Raw genomic sequence first — 16620 nt, forward strand, 5'->3', positions numbered from 1 at the left:
AAGACAAAAAGAAATGTTAAAGATTTAGGAATGTTTTAAGATTAGAATTTGTAGTTAATAATTAATAGACGGACACCAAGTTAGTCCACTAGAAACCTGGGGTGCTCTTGCGTGGGTATCAACTGTCTGTTAGTGTTTAAAAAATCATTTTCTTTCTTCTATCCATTCTTAAAACCTTTTCGAATCTCACTCAAATTCAGGTAGAGCCCCACCTTAAGACACAAAAGCCTGGAAAAAAAGTTGGTATTTCTTAAGTCAATATCTTCTATTAGGAATTCTAGTACCAGTAAAATAGACCATTAAGAAATGACATCATGATAGGCGATCCATTTTTTCTGCACACACATTGCCCACATGCTAACTAAACATCCCGAGGTTAAAATTTTAAGTTAAGGTAACACACAATTTTCAAGAAAAATACTATTTTGTTCAAATCAGCGCGAGGAACAGACCAGGAGACATTAGAGGTACATCAGAAACATTTCATGTTGATTTTTGGTCATTGGGACAAACGAAAATTAGTCAATTGTTCGACTCTATTACCGAATCGTGAGATCTCAAACAAGTGCCCGAACATTGCTTAAGGCGGGGGTACACCTGAAAGCATGTTTCACGCCGGTTAAAATCGGTCAAAAGGAAATATCTTGTTCGCATTTCAAGCAAAACCAAAACCTTCCACTCATTACACAAAACAATGTTTTGGGGTGTTTTATGAATTTCTGGGTGAATTTTAGGTATATTTGGAACGAAAATAATTTTTCTTGTAGGATTGGTAAAATTAAGAGAATAAGAAATGTTGAAGATTTAGGGATGTTTTAAAATTAGAATTTGTAGTTAATAATTAATAGACGGACACCAAGTTAGTCCACTAGAAACCTGGGGTGCCCTTGCGTGGGTATCAACTGTCTGTTAGTGTTTCAAAAATCATTTTTTTCTTCTATCCATTCTTAAAACCTTTTCGAATCTCACTCAAATTCAGGTAGAGTCCCGCCTTAAGACACAAAAGCCTGGAAAAAAAGTTGGTATTTCTTAAGTCAATATCTTCTATTAGAAATTCTAGTACCAGTAAAACAGACCATTAAGAAATGACATAATGATGGGCGATCCATTTTTTCTGCACACACATTGCCCACATGCTAACTAAGCATCCCGAGGTTAAAATTTTAAGTTAAGGTAACACACAATTTTCAAGAAAAATACTATTTTGTTCAAATCAGCGCGAGGAACGGACCAGGAGACATTAGAGGTACATCAGAAACATTTCATGTTAATTTTTGGTCATTGGGACGAACGAAAATTAGTCAATTGTTCGACTCTATTACCGAATCGTGAGATCTCAAACAAGTGCCCGAACATTGCTTAAGGCGGGGGTACACCTGAAAGCATGTTTCACGCCGCTTAAAATCGGTCAAATGGAAATATCTTGTTCGCATTTCAAGCAATACCAAAACCTTCCACTCATTACACAAAACAATGTTTTGGGGTGTTTTATGAATTTCTGGGTGAATTTTAGGTATATTTGGAACGAAAATATTTTTTCTTGTAGGATTGGTAAAATTAAGAGAATAAGAAATGTTGAAGATTTAGGGATGTTTTAAAATTAGAATTTGTAGTTAATAATTAATAGACGGACACCAAGTTAGTCTGGGGTGCTCTTGCGTGGGTATCAACTGTCTGTTAGTGTTTAAAAAATCATTTTCTTTCTTCTATCCATTCTTAAAACCTCTTCAAATCTCACTCAAATTCAGGTAGAGCCCCACCTTAAGACATAACACCCTAAAAAAAAGTTGGTATTTCTTAAGTCAATATCTTCTATTAGGAATTCTAGTACCAGTAAAACAGACCATTAAGAAATGACATAATGATGGGCGATCCATTTTTTCTGCACACCCATTGCCCACATGCTAACTAAACACCCCGAGGTTAAAATTTTAAGTTCAGGTTAGAAAAAAATTTCAAGAAAAATACTATTTTGTTCAGATCAGCGCGACGGGAACGGACCAAGAGATATCAGAGGTACATCAGAAAAAATTAATGTTGATTTTTGGTCAGTGGGACAAACGAAAATTAGTCACTTGTACGACTCTATTACCGAATCATTAGATCTCAAACAAGTGCCCGCGTAAATGCCTCAAAGAAAGTTGGTAGTTGGTAAGTTGATATCTTCAATTAGGAATTCCAGTACCAGTATAACAGACCATTAAGGAATGACAAAGTGATGAGCGATCCCTTTTTTCTGCACACACATTGCCCACATGCTAACTAAACACCTCGAAGTTAAAATTTTAAGTTAAGGTTAGATACAATTTTCAAGAAAAATACTATTTTGTTCAGATCAGCGAGACGGGAACGGATCAAGAGACATCAGAGGTACATCAGAGGTTAGTATAAGGCTGGCCTGATCACACTCAAAACTTCCTTTTACCTCTTTTGGTTATTGTCTACAGTCTCAGTTTTTCTTTTATTAAAAAGAAATTGCGATTCTAACAAACCATCGTTAAATCCTTGGGTCAACGTTCTGACTTAGCTTTATCTCGTTCAATGTCACTTAGAAAACATGTCTCCAGAAGTTAAAATGTTTTAAGAGCGCCTGTCTGTAAAAATCAGACAAATTGTAAATTTCGTGGCAAGGGTGGAAAGTTCAATTTCTTTCATATTTTAATATCAGATAGGCTGGGATATAATTAAAATCACTCTATAGTTTTTTGGTGAAATATCCTTTTATTTCAAAGAAAAATGCAAATAACGAAAATCCGTTAAAATCGTCATTTGAGGCGCTATGATGTTACACGGGTTTGAGAGCGTCTACCCTGCGAGCAGAGGCCCTTCAAAGAGCCTCTGCTCGTAGGGTAGAGAGCCTCGCGTACGAAAACAAATCATTTTACAGCATTTAGAACACTAAAATCTTTTTTTACAATCTTTAAATATCTGTTGGAAGGATTTTTGGAAATATTGCGTCGTTCTGTGTATGCGAAATAATTTAATTTCGAAGGCATACAATTCACTGCAGTCAAAGTACTTCGTTAATAAAATAAAATTTCACTATGTGCGAAACCTTCGAATCAATTAAGCTCCTGGTGGTTGAATGTTAGAGGAATGGTCTTCAAAGTCCCGTAAAAATTTCTTTAGGGAAAAGATTAAGAGCGACGTGAGAGCTTTTCAAAGTCCGTACTTAAGTATTTAAGGCTTGGTTATTTGTTCTTCAAAGACCCCCAGCAAAGATTTTAAGGAACCTCTATTTTCTGTCGAGAAAAGCATTTACACTATAGGGGAAATTCATTCCATAAACTGCCTTACTTTCTTGAAGAAACAGAAGTGTTCCTAAGAGTCACGTGACATTCTTTCGTTGATGACGTCACCTAACTTGTTTTTGAAAAAGGGGAACATTTATACTCCAAAATTTTGAAAATGTTTGCCATTAAAATGTTTAGTATAACTGTGCCAACCTAATTCCGACCTTTAAGGTGGTACTTGTTATTTATCTTTTGAGATATTTGGACATTTATCATGTCACGTGACCCATTTTTCTTACTTGACCGTTACTCTTAAGATGTGGACATCATTAAAAGGCGGGATGATAAAGCTCTTAGAGGGGCTCATCGAGTAAGCAACAAATAAGATTGATATAATGTAGCTTTTTGTTCCCAATTTTTGAGTAAAGATTTAAACCGTTATAAGTCATTTTCAGGTCACATGACTAGAATCTGATACAGCAAATTTTGAAAAATTAATAAGGATACCGATAATAAACTGTTTGCCAAGTTTCACAGAGATCGGACAAATGCTTCCCCTCCAAATAAAAATGTGTATAACAATTGGGCTGGTCAAGCCATACACTTGAGTCAGACATAATTTTTAGTCCGTGTACATGTCTTGACCCATATTAGGTTAAGCACATAGAAAAACATTTCGAAATGTTCTAACTTTATAATATGCTGTAAAAGACAGCTCCAGATGCCATTTTAGCACGATTCTCTGGTAGTTCGTTGCATAAGTTTGAGCCGGCTGTTTGTATTAAACGTGCGATGTAGTAGCTTGTAATCACCACGCAAACTGGTCGCATACAAATCTTTGATCAACTTTCCGTGCATTTTATCAATACTGCATATTCTTCGACGGCTGAGTCATTTGTGAGTATTTCTTGGTTTACAGTGCACGAAAACATTACATCTGATCGCTGCTAGAATGAAAGAAAATGTCGGCGCCCTTTGTTCGTCACGCAATGCAATGTCCTGAACATTTTAGGGGGCTGGACGAGGGGGAAAATGCGAAATTCTTAATAACTGAACATGAACATCCTCAAGGAAACAACAATTAACAAAGTGATATCTTTAGTAATGTTATTTTTCCCTTGCTAAAATCCAGATATTAAGCAGAAAAACTAACGCAGAGAGATTTGGACGTTTCGATGACATCCTGTCATCATTATCAAGAAAATGAAGAGAATTTACATAAGTAAGTAGACAAAACTAAACTGCAAAAAATAGTCTAATGTTCTAAGCCAGTGAACCATCAAGTGACCTCACACAAAGGAAAACCAAAGTCAAGTGAATAATTTGACACGTGTTGAGTCTGATTGGATGTTAAGACTTGGTCTGTACTTCTTAATCAGGAGCATCTCGTATACTAGACAGAACGAGCTAGTCGATTCTACAATCTTATCTTTCATTAAATCCAAGCTAGCGAATGTTTCGAGTCTACCCCCTGTGGTGCCAGTTGAACAACCTGTGCGGATACTGCTGCCATTCAAAGGTCAAAAGTCTGCTGACGTCTGAAGAAAACAACTCAACAACCTTAGCAACAGAATCGGAACACCTCTACAGCCCATCTATACTAGTCGTAAACTGGGTGATGTACTTGGCGTAAAAAAAAACAAAAGCCCTCTCTGATTGATCAACACAGTGTGGTCTACCAATTTTCATGTCCTCTGTGCGATGCAGAATACATAGGCCTCACAACTCGACACCTTTTTCAAAGAATTAAAGAACACTGTCGCAGTTCTTCATCCATTTGCAGACATCTTTAACAAGATCATGATACCAGCCAACAATTTCGCAGTTCTGAGGAAATGCCAAGGAAAGATGGACTGTCTGGTATACGAGATGCTCCTGATTACAAAATTCGAAATCACTACATGATTCGAAATTTCTCCGCGTTAGTTTTTTCTGCTTAAGTTAAAATCCAGATAATTTATTTATTCGCGAACTCATTTGCGCGCGCGGGCATGGTTGTTGGGAGCGTTGCCGTTGCCAGGTGGGGGGGTAAGGGATTTTTTTTTTAAACGGTATCAGTGCTTACTGAATAAGATCACTACACATCCTTTAGCTAGTTCTTTCCATTTTAAATGCAATTGATCCTAGTATGAAACAAAAAATATCCCTCATTGCAGGCATCTGTTTGTCATACTATGTCATGGGCATGGGCAAGCTAGGACTAAAATGCTTGAAAGCTGCACTCGGTACTAGTCCTGGAACTAGTACATACTCTAGCATTAAAACACAAAACTGCAAAATTAAAAAAAAAAAGAAAAAACAACGATTTATTTAAGGAATTTCGTCTTTCCTTGCTCGTGGGAGGCGCTTGGTGTAAAACCAGCCTGTAATAACCTATCTTCCTTCGAATTACTGTTATACCTTCACTTTCCTTGCTTAATTCATAAAGCAATCATCATGCCACATATTGGAAACAATGGTTTCGGCCTCAAATTTGATACGCTTTCTTCTCCTCCATTTATCTAATTTTTAAAACAAGTAAGCACCCCACACCGTCTCCCCCATCCCTCACAAAAAAAAAAAAAAAAGCATGTTACGATCCTTCAGTTAATGATAATAACCGGTGTTTATGTGGTGCTGGCGTGGGGTGGGGCTTCTGACAGAAGGGGTGCTCTCGGGACGGATGATGTTGTGGCCCATGCGCGTTACGTAACACGATAATTTCCTTCGGGTAGTATCCAGACACGTTTGGTGGCTTGTACCGCGTAGTTGTAGTGTTCTACGATCAACAAAGGCCTTAAAAGAGCTACAACCCTCCATTTTTAATGTAAAAAACTTGTCTTCAAACGGCGCGGCTTCAAACTTCAAATTAAGTATTGTTTGATTTAGACATCATAAATTTAAAAGTATTTAAAAAACAACACACCTTACGAAGTAACACGCAGATGAATGACCACTCGAAGCCACAGGAAACCCAAGCCTCCACTATCTCAGGAAAACAAACGAACGGCAATATTTTTCGCAGGGGTGCGTTCTTTCATTGCTATTTATCAGTCATTTATACGGGAAATGCGTCATTTGGGGTCATCTACGTGAAGGGAAAAAAGACCTTTCTCTTAGCTTTTTTTCGTTTCATACTTAGCTAGAGGATGTAGTCAGGGTCCCCAAAAGGGGGGGGGGGGGGGGGGGGGTTGGATTCCTGAAGCCCTGGAGCCCTAAAATTTCTGCTGTGGAGCCCGCAGCCTTATCATTTTACTGACCTGAGCCCTGATCCTCTTTTGGCTGTGGTGTCCGAAGCCCAGCATTTTCAAGTTTGATCATTCGAGTTCCCAGATTTTTTTAATTCTTGATTACTGCCTTTGTGCGTGTTACAACAAAGTAAAAACAAAAAACGTGACAGATCATTTTGAGGATACAAATAATAATTGATGAGGATTAATAATTTCAATACTTAGCCAGTCCTTAGTAGTTTATATTGTTTATTGTTTATCTGATTCATGGCCCTTTCCATCCTAACTTTCGGGTCTTCACCAAGCAGGGTGCATAGACGAAATGACGTTAAATGGTTTAACCTTACACCAAATCCGCCTCGAATCCCAGTGTTTTATACCCTCACAAAACTTCACAAACCAACATTAGTCGGAAGACCTATCATATCTTGGTGTTATGGTCCAACACATCCGTATCCTCATTCGTAGACAAACTACTTCAGCCAATAGCACAAATACAGGACTCGTATCTTAAAGATACGACACATTTTATAAGGTTTATTAAAAGCACTAGGGTTCCTAGAAATGCATTTCTAGTCTCAATGGATGTCACTAGCCTTTAGACGAATATCCCACAGGAGAAAGGAATCACTATAGTATGCAACACATTTGGTGGACAAAATCCTCCCAGAAGTTAACTTCGCAGAAAGAAAGAACGCTCTTACACAAAAACAGAAAGCGCACAAGAAAATTCTACCCTTCGTGACCCAATTTCAACCATAACTGCCATGTTTGAAAAATATTCTACTGGACAAATGGCATTTAATACAAAACCAACCACTACTAAGAGAAATATGCATGGAACCTCCCTCGATCTCTTATAGAAAAGGGAACACAATGGGCACACAGTGGGACTCTGGCAGGTCTGTCAACCCCACTTTGAAATAATAGGAGATAATATAACTGGCTGCTTGGGTTTAAAAAAATTGATCGGAATTGATGACTTTTTTATTTGCGTATTTGATTTAGCGTTAAAAATAGAATAGTTACATATCAAGATTGTAAACCAGAGTGGAGCGCGGAGCCCTAAAGCACATGATGTGGAGCCCTAGAGCCCTAATTTTTTTGCCTTGGAGCCCTGGCGCCCTGGAGCCCTATAAAACCTCTTTGGGACCCTGGGTAGTGATATCCATCAATAAGTACTGATACTATTTTCGCAAAATGTAATATCCACCCTCCCTCGCCCCCCCCCCCCCCCCCCCATTCCTTTCCCCTCCCCGAACACTCTTAAGAAGAGCACGCGCAAACGAATTCGCGAATGAATGAATTATCTGGATTTTAGCAAGGAAGAAAGAACGTAATTAAAGGTATCACTATCTTAATTGTTGTTGTTGCCTTGGGTATACCTGTTCAGTAATCAAGGCCATGACGTTGTACTGCGTGACGAACAAACGGCTCCCTGCACTGCAAGATAGATTGAAGAAAGCGCCGACATATTTGTCATTCTAGCAGTGATCAGATGTTATATTTTCGTGCACTGTAAACCGAGCAATACTTCAAAAATGGCTAAGCCATCGAAGAAGATACAGCCTTGATAATGAAATGCGCCGAAAGTTGATCAAAGATTTGTATGCGACCAGTTTGCGTGGTGTACACCGGACGTTTAATACAAACAGCCGGCTCAAACTTATGCGACGAACGACCAGAGAATCGTGCTAAAATGGCATCTGGACCTGTCGTTTACAGCATATTATAAGGTTAGAACATTTCGAAATGTTTTCCTATGTGCTTATTTTTACCTAATATGGGTCAAGATATGTTCACGGACTAAAAATTATGTCTGACCCGCATCTTCAAAGTTCACCACGCGGGGTCAAATATTTACATTTTGTACGGAGTTTGAAAGCTCTCACGCCACTGTTAATCATTTGCCCATAGAAATTTTTACGGGACTCTATAGCCTATCCTTCTAACATTCAACCAACAGGATTGTAATCGATTTGAAGGTTTCGCACATGGTGAAAATTAATTTTATTCACGAAGTTTTTTTACTGCAGTGAATTGTGTGCCTTCAAAATTAAATTATTTCGCATACACAGAACGACGCAATATTTCCCAAAATCAATCCAACAGATATTCAAGGATTGTAAAAAAAAAATTAGTGTTTTAAAAGCGGTAGAATGATTTGTTTTTCGCACGCGAGGTTCTCCAACCTGTGTAATAATTTAGCGCCTAAAATGACGATTTTAACGGATTTTCGTTATTTGCATTTTTCTTTGAAATAAAAGGATATTTCACCAAAAAAACTTTACAGTAATTTTAGTCATATCCTAGCCTATATGACATTTAAATATGAAAGAAATCAAATTTTCCATCCTTGCCGCGATATGTTTGATTTTTACGGACAGGCGCTTTTAAAACCTTCTTAAAAGTGCTTTTTATCTCTTACTAATTCAATTTGAGTTAAGTTTCTAAATAATATATTGATATTTGGGAGGTTATAGACGATGAAATGTCCGTCTAAGTGAAACCCCCAATGCCAAAATGCAATTCAATTTTTGATAGTTGATAGCTCTAAAACCAGGAAATCGGCGTGAAGTGTAATGACTTAATAGATAAATGATATTTTAAGTGAAAATCAGAATGCTTACGGTAACAAGAGAATGACTTGTCTTATCGCTTATAGTTTGCTGCTCAATTCAGACGTAAATGTTTGAAACCTGTTTGGTTTTCTTCGGTGAAAAATAGGAGGTTGCAACAAAGCAATTTAATCTTGCATCCCCAGCTAGGGCTGAAATATCTATAAAATTAAATAATCTTCCCTTAGAAAGAACTTTTCATTAATAAAGTTCTCTTACTAGTGCTTCACTGTTTTAACCACATATCTCTCAATGGGACAAATTTAATTTTTCAATTGCTTATCTCAGCAAACAACGCAGCTGAGGTCGCAATCAACAAATATTTTAAATAAGAAAACGCAACGATCGACAAAATTTCATTGCTACGTTAGTCAGTTATCGCGCACTGAGAAACAAACAAACAACTGTTTCCGAAGAGGCGTGAACAGAAGGCACGATAAACTACGTCAACGTAATGTTTGAAAATATGTTAATCTATAGGAAATATATCGTCAATATCCGTATATAAGTACCAGCAAGGATTGACAAAAAAATCATGTAGGCCATTAAGATGGGGTCTAGCACGTTTTGCTGCTTACAAATGGACCAACCGTTGTTCACGCTCTGTTAAGTTAGAGTCCTAAATGACCTCAAAACAAGGGTCTTTCATAACGATCAGAAACACAAATATTCTTGGTTTCGTATATATGTTCGTTTACACGTAAAAATCCTCGTGGATATCATAAACAACTGTAGGGAGTAACAGCAGGTATATCCTCCAGGGACATAAAAAGACCATTTTTTCACGGTTGCACTCAAATCTAATAAACAATTTTTTGGAATATTATAATAGACTATCACAGCGACAATTTTAAAGCGAAACAGGACCTATCCTACAAAGAACTTGATTGTTTAAACTAGCTCAATTGTTCAGTGCCTTCCTCGTACTAAAAAATCAGATTTGGACTTTTATTACAGTTTATTGACGGTCAGTTTAGTGACACGGCAAGGGTATGTAAGCAAAGTTCTTTATTTAAGTGACAATCATTCTAGTGTTGAGTAGTACTAATTGGCGACACTAAATTAAGTTTCGCAATATATTTACGGACGAGACTAGGAAAGCAATACACTTCAAATTGGCAGGCTCAAAACAATCCTAAAACTTTGAAAATCGGATAGTAGTGGAAAAGTAACGTTTCTTAATTCCTGGTTTCTGAAAAATGACATTAATATGTAAAGGCTTTGCACCAATTTCCAGTTTCCCACCACAGGTAAAATATAGAAAATCATGTGATTCAAGTTAGAAATTAACTATTAACAAAAGTAGCAGTAAGTCCTGAAGGAGCTAAACAACTTTATTAAAAGCCGTATCTAGTACTCAAAATATATTTAAAGAAGTCTCCGAAAACGTATCTCAGAATGTAACTTAGTGATATTCATGAAGCCTTCCTATTTAACTTCACGGTCCTTAAATTTTCGCGTAGATTCAGTAACCGAAAAAATTTAGTAAAAATTATCTCCCAACCGACTGAGAAGTCTGTGAAACCGTCACCAATCGTCGGCATTTTCAATGTCAAAGTTTATCGCTATCGATCCGTCTTCCTTCCTAGAAGGTATTAAATTGCAACGTTATCGCTTTTTCTCAGAAAGAAATATCGTTTTGAAATATTGTCAAGCGAAATTGGTCTTTGTTACCGCGCAAGATTGCTTGAAATTATTAACTTATGTGTATTATTGGTGTTCCGAAAGTTCTCATAATTACACTTGGGAGTGCAATTTGATTACAATTTCAAAATATTGTCCAAATATTTCTTGCGAAAAGAATACTCTTATCCTTGACGAACCCACTATGGAGAAGAGCCTTTCTTCGATTGATGAAATTCCTTTCCGTAAGTGTTAACGTGATCATACTGACCTTTCAAGCAACGCCTTATAGCAAAAATTGATTAGAACCAATTTTACAACTCATCAGTGCACAGAGGGCACGAAACTTGGAAATTGGTGAAGTCAAATGAATTTTGTTTTTGGTAATGTCGGTAGAATGTTAGAGTTTACAAATTCAACAATAGGCCTTCTTCACAGACGGGCAGACTGATGTCAAGTCAATTATAGTGGCTTGCGCAGCTGAGGGATGCAGCGAGACCTAGAGCGGAATGGGGCAAAAATATTTTCTCACAGTTTACGACGCCAAAACTTTTTATTGGCCGGCATACAATACCGCTAGCTAGGCAGGCTATCAATTCAAGCTCCTTACTGTAGCAGGTAAAGTATCCGGTGGAGTATGAACCTTGTCCGGCAAAGCGTAGCCTACCACGCAGTCGTGGGAGGAGACTAGTACCTCCTGGGGAGGAGGTAATACGAATCCCCCTAGAAACGACTGCTTGGAAGGCATGTTACAGGAAAGCATCTGACACGTAATATTTTTAACAGGTTGTGCCCCACTGCCAGACCGAAGAGAAACAGGAATAACGTCAGCCATGGTTTATCCGTTGTTACTTATTATCTGCCTGACGGCCTCTTTCAGAGGAATAAGAGTAGAAAGCACGGACAGCAGTGACACGGAAGAGCTTGGAAAAGGAATCAATCTTCGGAAGACAAACTTATTGGGCGACTTCCAGGAAAACGAGGCGAAATTATTCGAGGCTTTGCCGGAAACCTGCTTTAAAAGGAAAAAGTTACACTACTCAGGTAGTAACTTTGATTACTACGCAAGCACCAAATCCTTTTACAAACATATGGCCGCCGCAGCTGGTTTGGAAGCCTCCCTCGAGTCTTCGTTTACTCTGGGCACTACTCTCAACAGTGTTATACAGAAGACAGAATCCAAGGAATCCGAAGTAAGTGGACTGGCCTTAAATGTCCGCGCCTTGACAGAAAAGATCTTAGTCAAAAAGGATTGTTTAGATAACGTTGAAACCTCCACATTAACCAAACGCCTTGTTAGGGACTTTGAAAAGCTACCATTGGCATTTGCACAGCCGTTTCTCGCGAATTCCTGGAAAGCATATAACGTCTTTTTGGAGACATACGGGTCCCATGTGATAACGTCTGTGACGCGTGGATCAAGCATCAAGCAGACGACATTTGCAGAAAGTTCTAAGTCGTTCAGTCAGAGGGATTTTCAAGTGAAGAGCTGCACTAAGCTAGCAGGTTCCATAAATAGTACCAAGATCGGGGTTGACGCATGTGCAAACGTCACCAAGAAGGAAGAGTCCAAGGCAAGCGACATGAACACTATAGACAAAACCGTCGTCAAAGGGGGTACCAAGGAAACCCGAAATAAGCTGACGAACAACAGGACCAAAGAACTGATTGAGAAACTTTTGAACGAAGCTGGTGAATCAGACGCATCTGTTGAACACACCTTCAGATCGATTTGGAACGTTTTGCAAAGCCGATTCGATGCTGGGTCAGAAAACTACATCCGAGCTATAAACCTGCAATACTATTACCTCGGCTTCTTGAATTATGGCTGCCGATTCCAAGAAAGTAGAGGGGTTCACTTACAGAAATTCGACTACACAAGGGGTTCATCCAAGGAATCTCCTGAATTCGAGTGCTCTCTGGCTGCAGAGGGCTGCCACCATCCCAACGACTGTCGATACAGATTTGGAATCTGGTGTGGCTGTAAAGGGAAATCTTGCGTTAAGTACAAATCGGAGAAACAAGACACAGGCAGCTCTAAGCTCACTGCATATGCAAACACCCAAGAAAATTTCGCATGGCATGGCTGCAATTGGAAAGTGCCTGGGTTTACATGCGACTGCTACAACAAGAATATTGGGTTTCGGAAACAGGTGTGGAGGACGCCTAGCAGAGATGCCGCGCAGAAAAATGTTTCTCACCACATGAGTGGTGAGTCAGAGAATCCAGATGAAGATCTCGATCAAGGTTTATATCGAGATCTAGGCAGGGATGCGGAAGAAAATGGTGAAGAGTAATTTGATCTGAGTAGTAGTGAAATGATGTACGATTGAGGTGTACAAAACGTGATCTGCAACACACTTATTGAATTTTCCAATTCAATTCAGTGACAATAATGAAGATGAGAATGATGATTATTCTAGAAAGTGACGCAGGCATACTCGGAAAAAAGAAATCCGAGTGCTCCTATCAGGAGTCGAACCTAAGACCTTCCTTCCTAGTAATCGGAAGGTCTTAGGTTCGACTCCTGATAGGAGCACTCGGATTTCCTTTTTTCCGAGTATGCCTGCGTCACTTTCTAGAATAATCATCATTCTCATTCATTCACCAGGCTGGAAATATACCATCACATTTTCTTTCATATACCACACGCTCGACATTCAAATCCTAGCAGTATGCAGGATGTTTGTCCCATGAACCTAGTTTAATGGCCTTAGCTCCCACGAGTCTCCTGTAGCTCAGTGGTAGAGCATCCGAACTAGTAATCGGAAGGTCTTAGGTTCGACTCCTGATAGGAGCACTCGGATTTCTTTTTTCCGAGTATGCCTGCGTCACTTTCTAGAATAATCATCATTCTCATTCATTCACCAGGCTGGAAATATACCATCACATTTTCTTTCATATACCACACGCTCGACATTCAAATCCTAGCAGTATGCAGGATGTTTGTCCCATGAACCTAGTTTAATGGCCTTAGCTCCCACGAGTCTCCTGTAGCTCAGTGGTAGAGCATCCGAACTAGTAATCGGAAGGTCTTAGGTTCGACTCCTGATAGGAGCACTCGGATTTCTTTTTTCCGAGTATGCCTGCGTCACTTTCTAGAATAATCATCATTCTCATTCATTCACCAGGCTGGAAATATACCATCACATTTTCTTTCAATAATGAAGATAGTCAAAACACTAACTATTTAGTTAAACGAGTTAACTCAAGATTTATGTATGATAATTGAATCTTGAGATTAAAACAATGAGATGTGCGAATTTTGTTGTTCTAGTGGTCATTCCGAAACGTTACTCTTGCAACTATTCAATGGAACAATTCCTGGCCAGACAACTTTAAAGCCTTCATTAATTCTCTCAGTGCCTAAAAGTTGCTCTGTAAAAAAGTTTGCTTTATCTACAGTTTTTCCTCTTCAAGTGTATCGCACATTATAATCCATCAAATATTTTTCGCTCGCGCGCAATTGGGCTAAACGGCTCACGTGACCGAATATACCCCAGCTAAAACTGGGGAATATCCGATGATATTCCCCAACTGATATTCCCCAATTTCAAAAACTTCAAGGTGCGTCAAATTTGCAATTAAAATGAATGTCAAGATGGAGGAACGGTTTGCTTTGGTGACAGAAGAAGAGATAAACCTGCTGGGCGATAAACCAGTACCAGAAAACAACATACGCTCTGAACGTTTTTGACGGTAAGCTGTTCGTAAACGAAATGTTGAAATACTCAAGCTCGTATTTGCGACATTTTCTCTTGGTTTGAACTCTGTTTAACAGTTCTTGAATTAAAAATGTGGTAAAACTGAAAAATATGAAAGGTGAAAAGTTTTAGCCCATCTCATTTAAGAGTATTTATGGTGTTCTTTCAGTCTGGCGCAATTAGAATGCCATCAACAAGCTATTAAACGAGTTTTATTAATAAGTTTGAAGCTCGCTAACACGACGGCAAATACTACAGTTGTAATTCAATGAGAGCAATTCGTGCTGGCCTGGATTTAAGAAATATTAATATCGAAAACATAAATTTCATTACCATTACTGACAGATTTCAAACAGGTGAATGACGCTATCAATGCTCACCTGGTCGAGATTGTTTGCGAACATAAAATCTCGTCCACGAAACAAAAACCAGCCATGATACCCCGAGATGTCGAAATTCTCTACGAAGAGAAGTAGCTTGCCCTACTCTCCAGCAAGTTTAATGCTCAGTGATTGTTAACGACTTCGTTGCTGGCTCCATTCAATGTCAAGTTAGCAAAGAAAGCGCTTTGACGGAATCCGGCAAAAACAACCGGTGGCGTCGTATTCGACTGCAGATTCAGCTTCGATTTCTTCACAGGTCGTTTTCGGCTAGCAAATACCACAATTGTATTTTCGATATAAAGTGCTCCTTCAATTCAACACGAGATAAAGGAAGAGAACGATAAAGCGCCGGCTTTTTCGTTGACGGCACTTTACACTTTTTACGGAATGCGATACTTTTCAGTTTTTCGCTTTCAGTGATCGTTCACTTGTTTTTGAGAGGTAGTTAGATTCCCTGTAACCTTATCCGCCACCTGTATCTTGCTTTTGTCTTTCGCGGAATTAAAGAAGTTTACTTTCCTTTCAAATGTTTTACCTTTTGCCCAAACAAACGCTTTCGACCTGAAGCCAAATCTGACGTGGAGATTTTGGAAGCCAACTGACAAACTTTGGCGTGATTGACATATGAGAGAATGGCAGATCCTGCCGATTCCCGTGAGATTCTAGCATGTTGCGAAGAATATCTAAAGGATAATAAACACAATAGCCTCCATTTGACTTTAAAAATAAGCTCAGATATTTGTCTTTGGACATTATCTGCTCCTTGAAGCTCACAGTTTTCCTTTCGCTTCGCGGAACAGATAATATCTGCGGACAAATATCTGAGCATATTTTCGCACCAAATGGAGGCTATTGTTTATATATTACAGAGTGACTACTGCAAATGAGCCTTCTTAAGTTCAATAGTTTACTTTAATTTAAACAGCTTGTAGTATCGCCTCTTTTAGCTTCTTCCTTTTTGATCCTCGTTGGTTAGAGGATTCTTTTATGCAATATCTCAAGCACCAGGAAGAGTCTTTCATCTAATTTCCAAACACCGAGAAGTGTGATGAAAAAAGGAGACGCAGCCGAGAGCTTTTGTAAACAAAGAAATAGATAAGACAAAGATGAAAAAATCTTTCGAGTGTTGATAAAGCTTTTCAAACTATTACATCCTCAGTGTCTCAGTGCCTAAAAGTTGCTCTGTAAAAATGTTTGCTTTATCTACATTTTTCCCTCTGCAAGTGTATCGCACAATATTACAGAGAGACAACTGCAAATGAGACTCCTTAAGTCCAATAGTTTACTTCAATATAAACGGCTTGTAGTATACCCTCTCTTAGCTTCCTTTTTTTTTATCCTCATTGGTTAGAAGATTCTTTTATGCAATATATCAAGCACCAGGAAGAGTCTTTCATCCAATTTCCAATCACCGAGAAGTGCGATGAAAAAAGGAGACGCAGCCGAGAGCTTTTGTAAACAAAGAAATAGAAAAGAAAAGGATGAAACACTCCTTCGAGTGTTGATATAGCTTTTCAAACCATTACATCCTCAGTGTCGTATCATTATATTCATATTTTCTCTTTTACCGCTGTATTTCACTTAAAGACGTCAGTCTTCTTTAAAATCATCTTAAACCCTATTACCTTACCGTTGGAGTCGCGGCGTCTCATTTTCGGCTGAGTATCCCGTTCTGTTGTGCGACCTTGTCTGGGACGAGGTCGTAGACAAGTTGGCGACAAGGTAAACTTCTCTCCTCATTTGCAAACAAACAAAATCCATGGCATGTTTCATTTTTGGTTGACACCAGATTTCATGTAAACCAATGAATTTGCTCTGTGTTAGCCATTGCCATGTCCAAATGACGCGTG

At 38.6% G+C, this 16620-nt stretch overlaps 1 protein-coding gene across 1 annotated transcript; it reads left to right on the forward strand.

Moving 5' to 3' along the window:
• The first annotated feature begins 2334 nt into the window (after nt 1-2334).
• Nucleotides 2335-13061, forward strand: LOC146450494 (DELTA-thalatoxin-Avl2a-like). The gene is made up of 2 exons (XM_085100339.1): nt 2335-2381; nt 11470-13061. The coding sequence occupies exon 2, from the start codon at nt 11517-11519 to the stop codon at nt 12978-12980; it is 1464 nt and encodes a 487-aa protein (XP_084956465.1). The 5' UTR covers nt 2335-2381; nt 11470-11516; the 3' UTR covers nt 12981-13061.
• Nucleotides 13062-16620: the final 3559 nt, after the last annotated feature.

This window comes from Pavona decussata, unplaced genomic scaffold (assembly GCF_977016875.1).
Source record: "Pavona decussata unplaced genomic scaffold, jaPavDecu1.1 SCAFFOLD_455, whole genome shotgun sequence".
In the NCBI taxonomy this organism is placed as follows: Eukaryota; Metazoa; Cnidaria; class Anthozoa; order Scleractinia; family Agariciidae; genus Pavona; species Pavona decussata.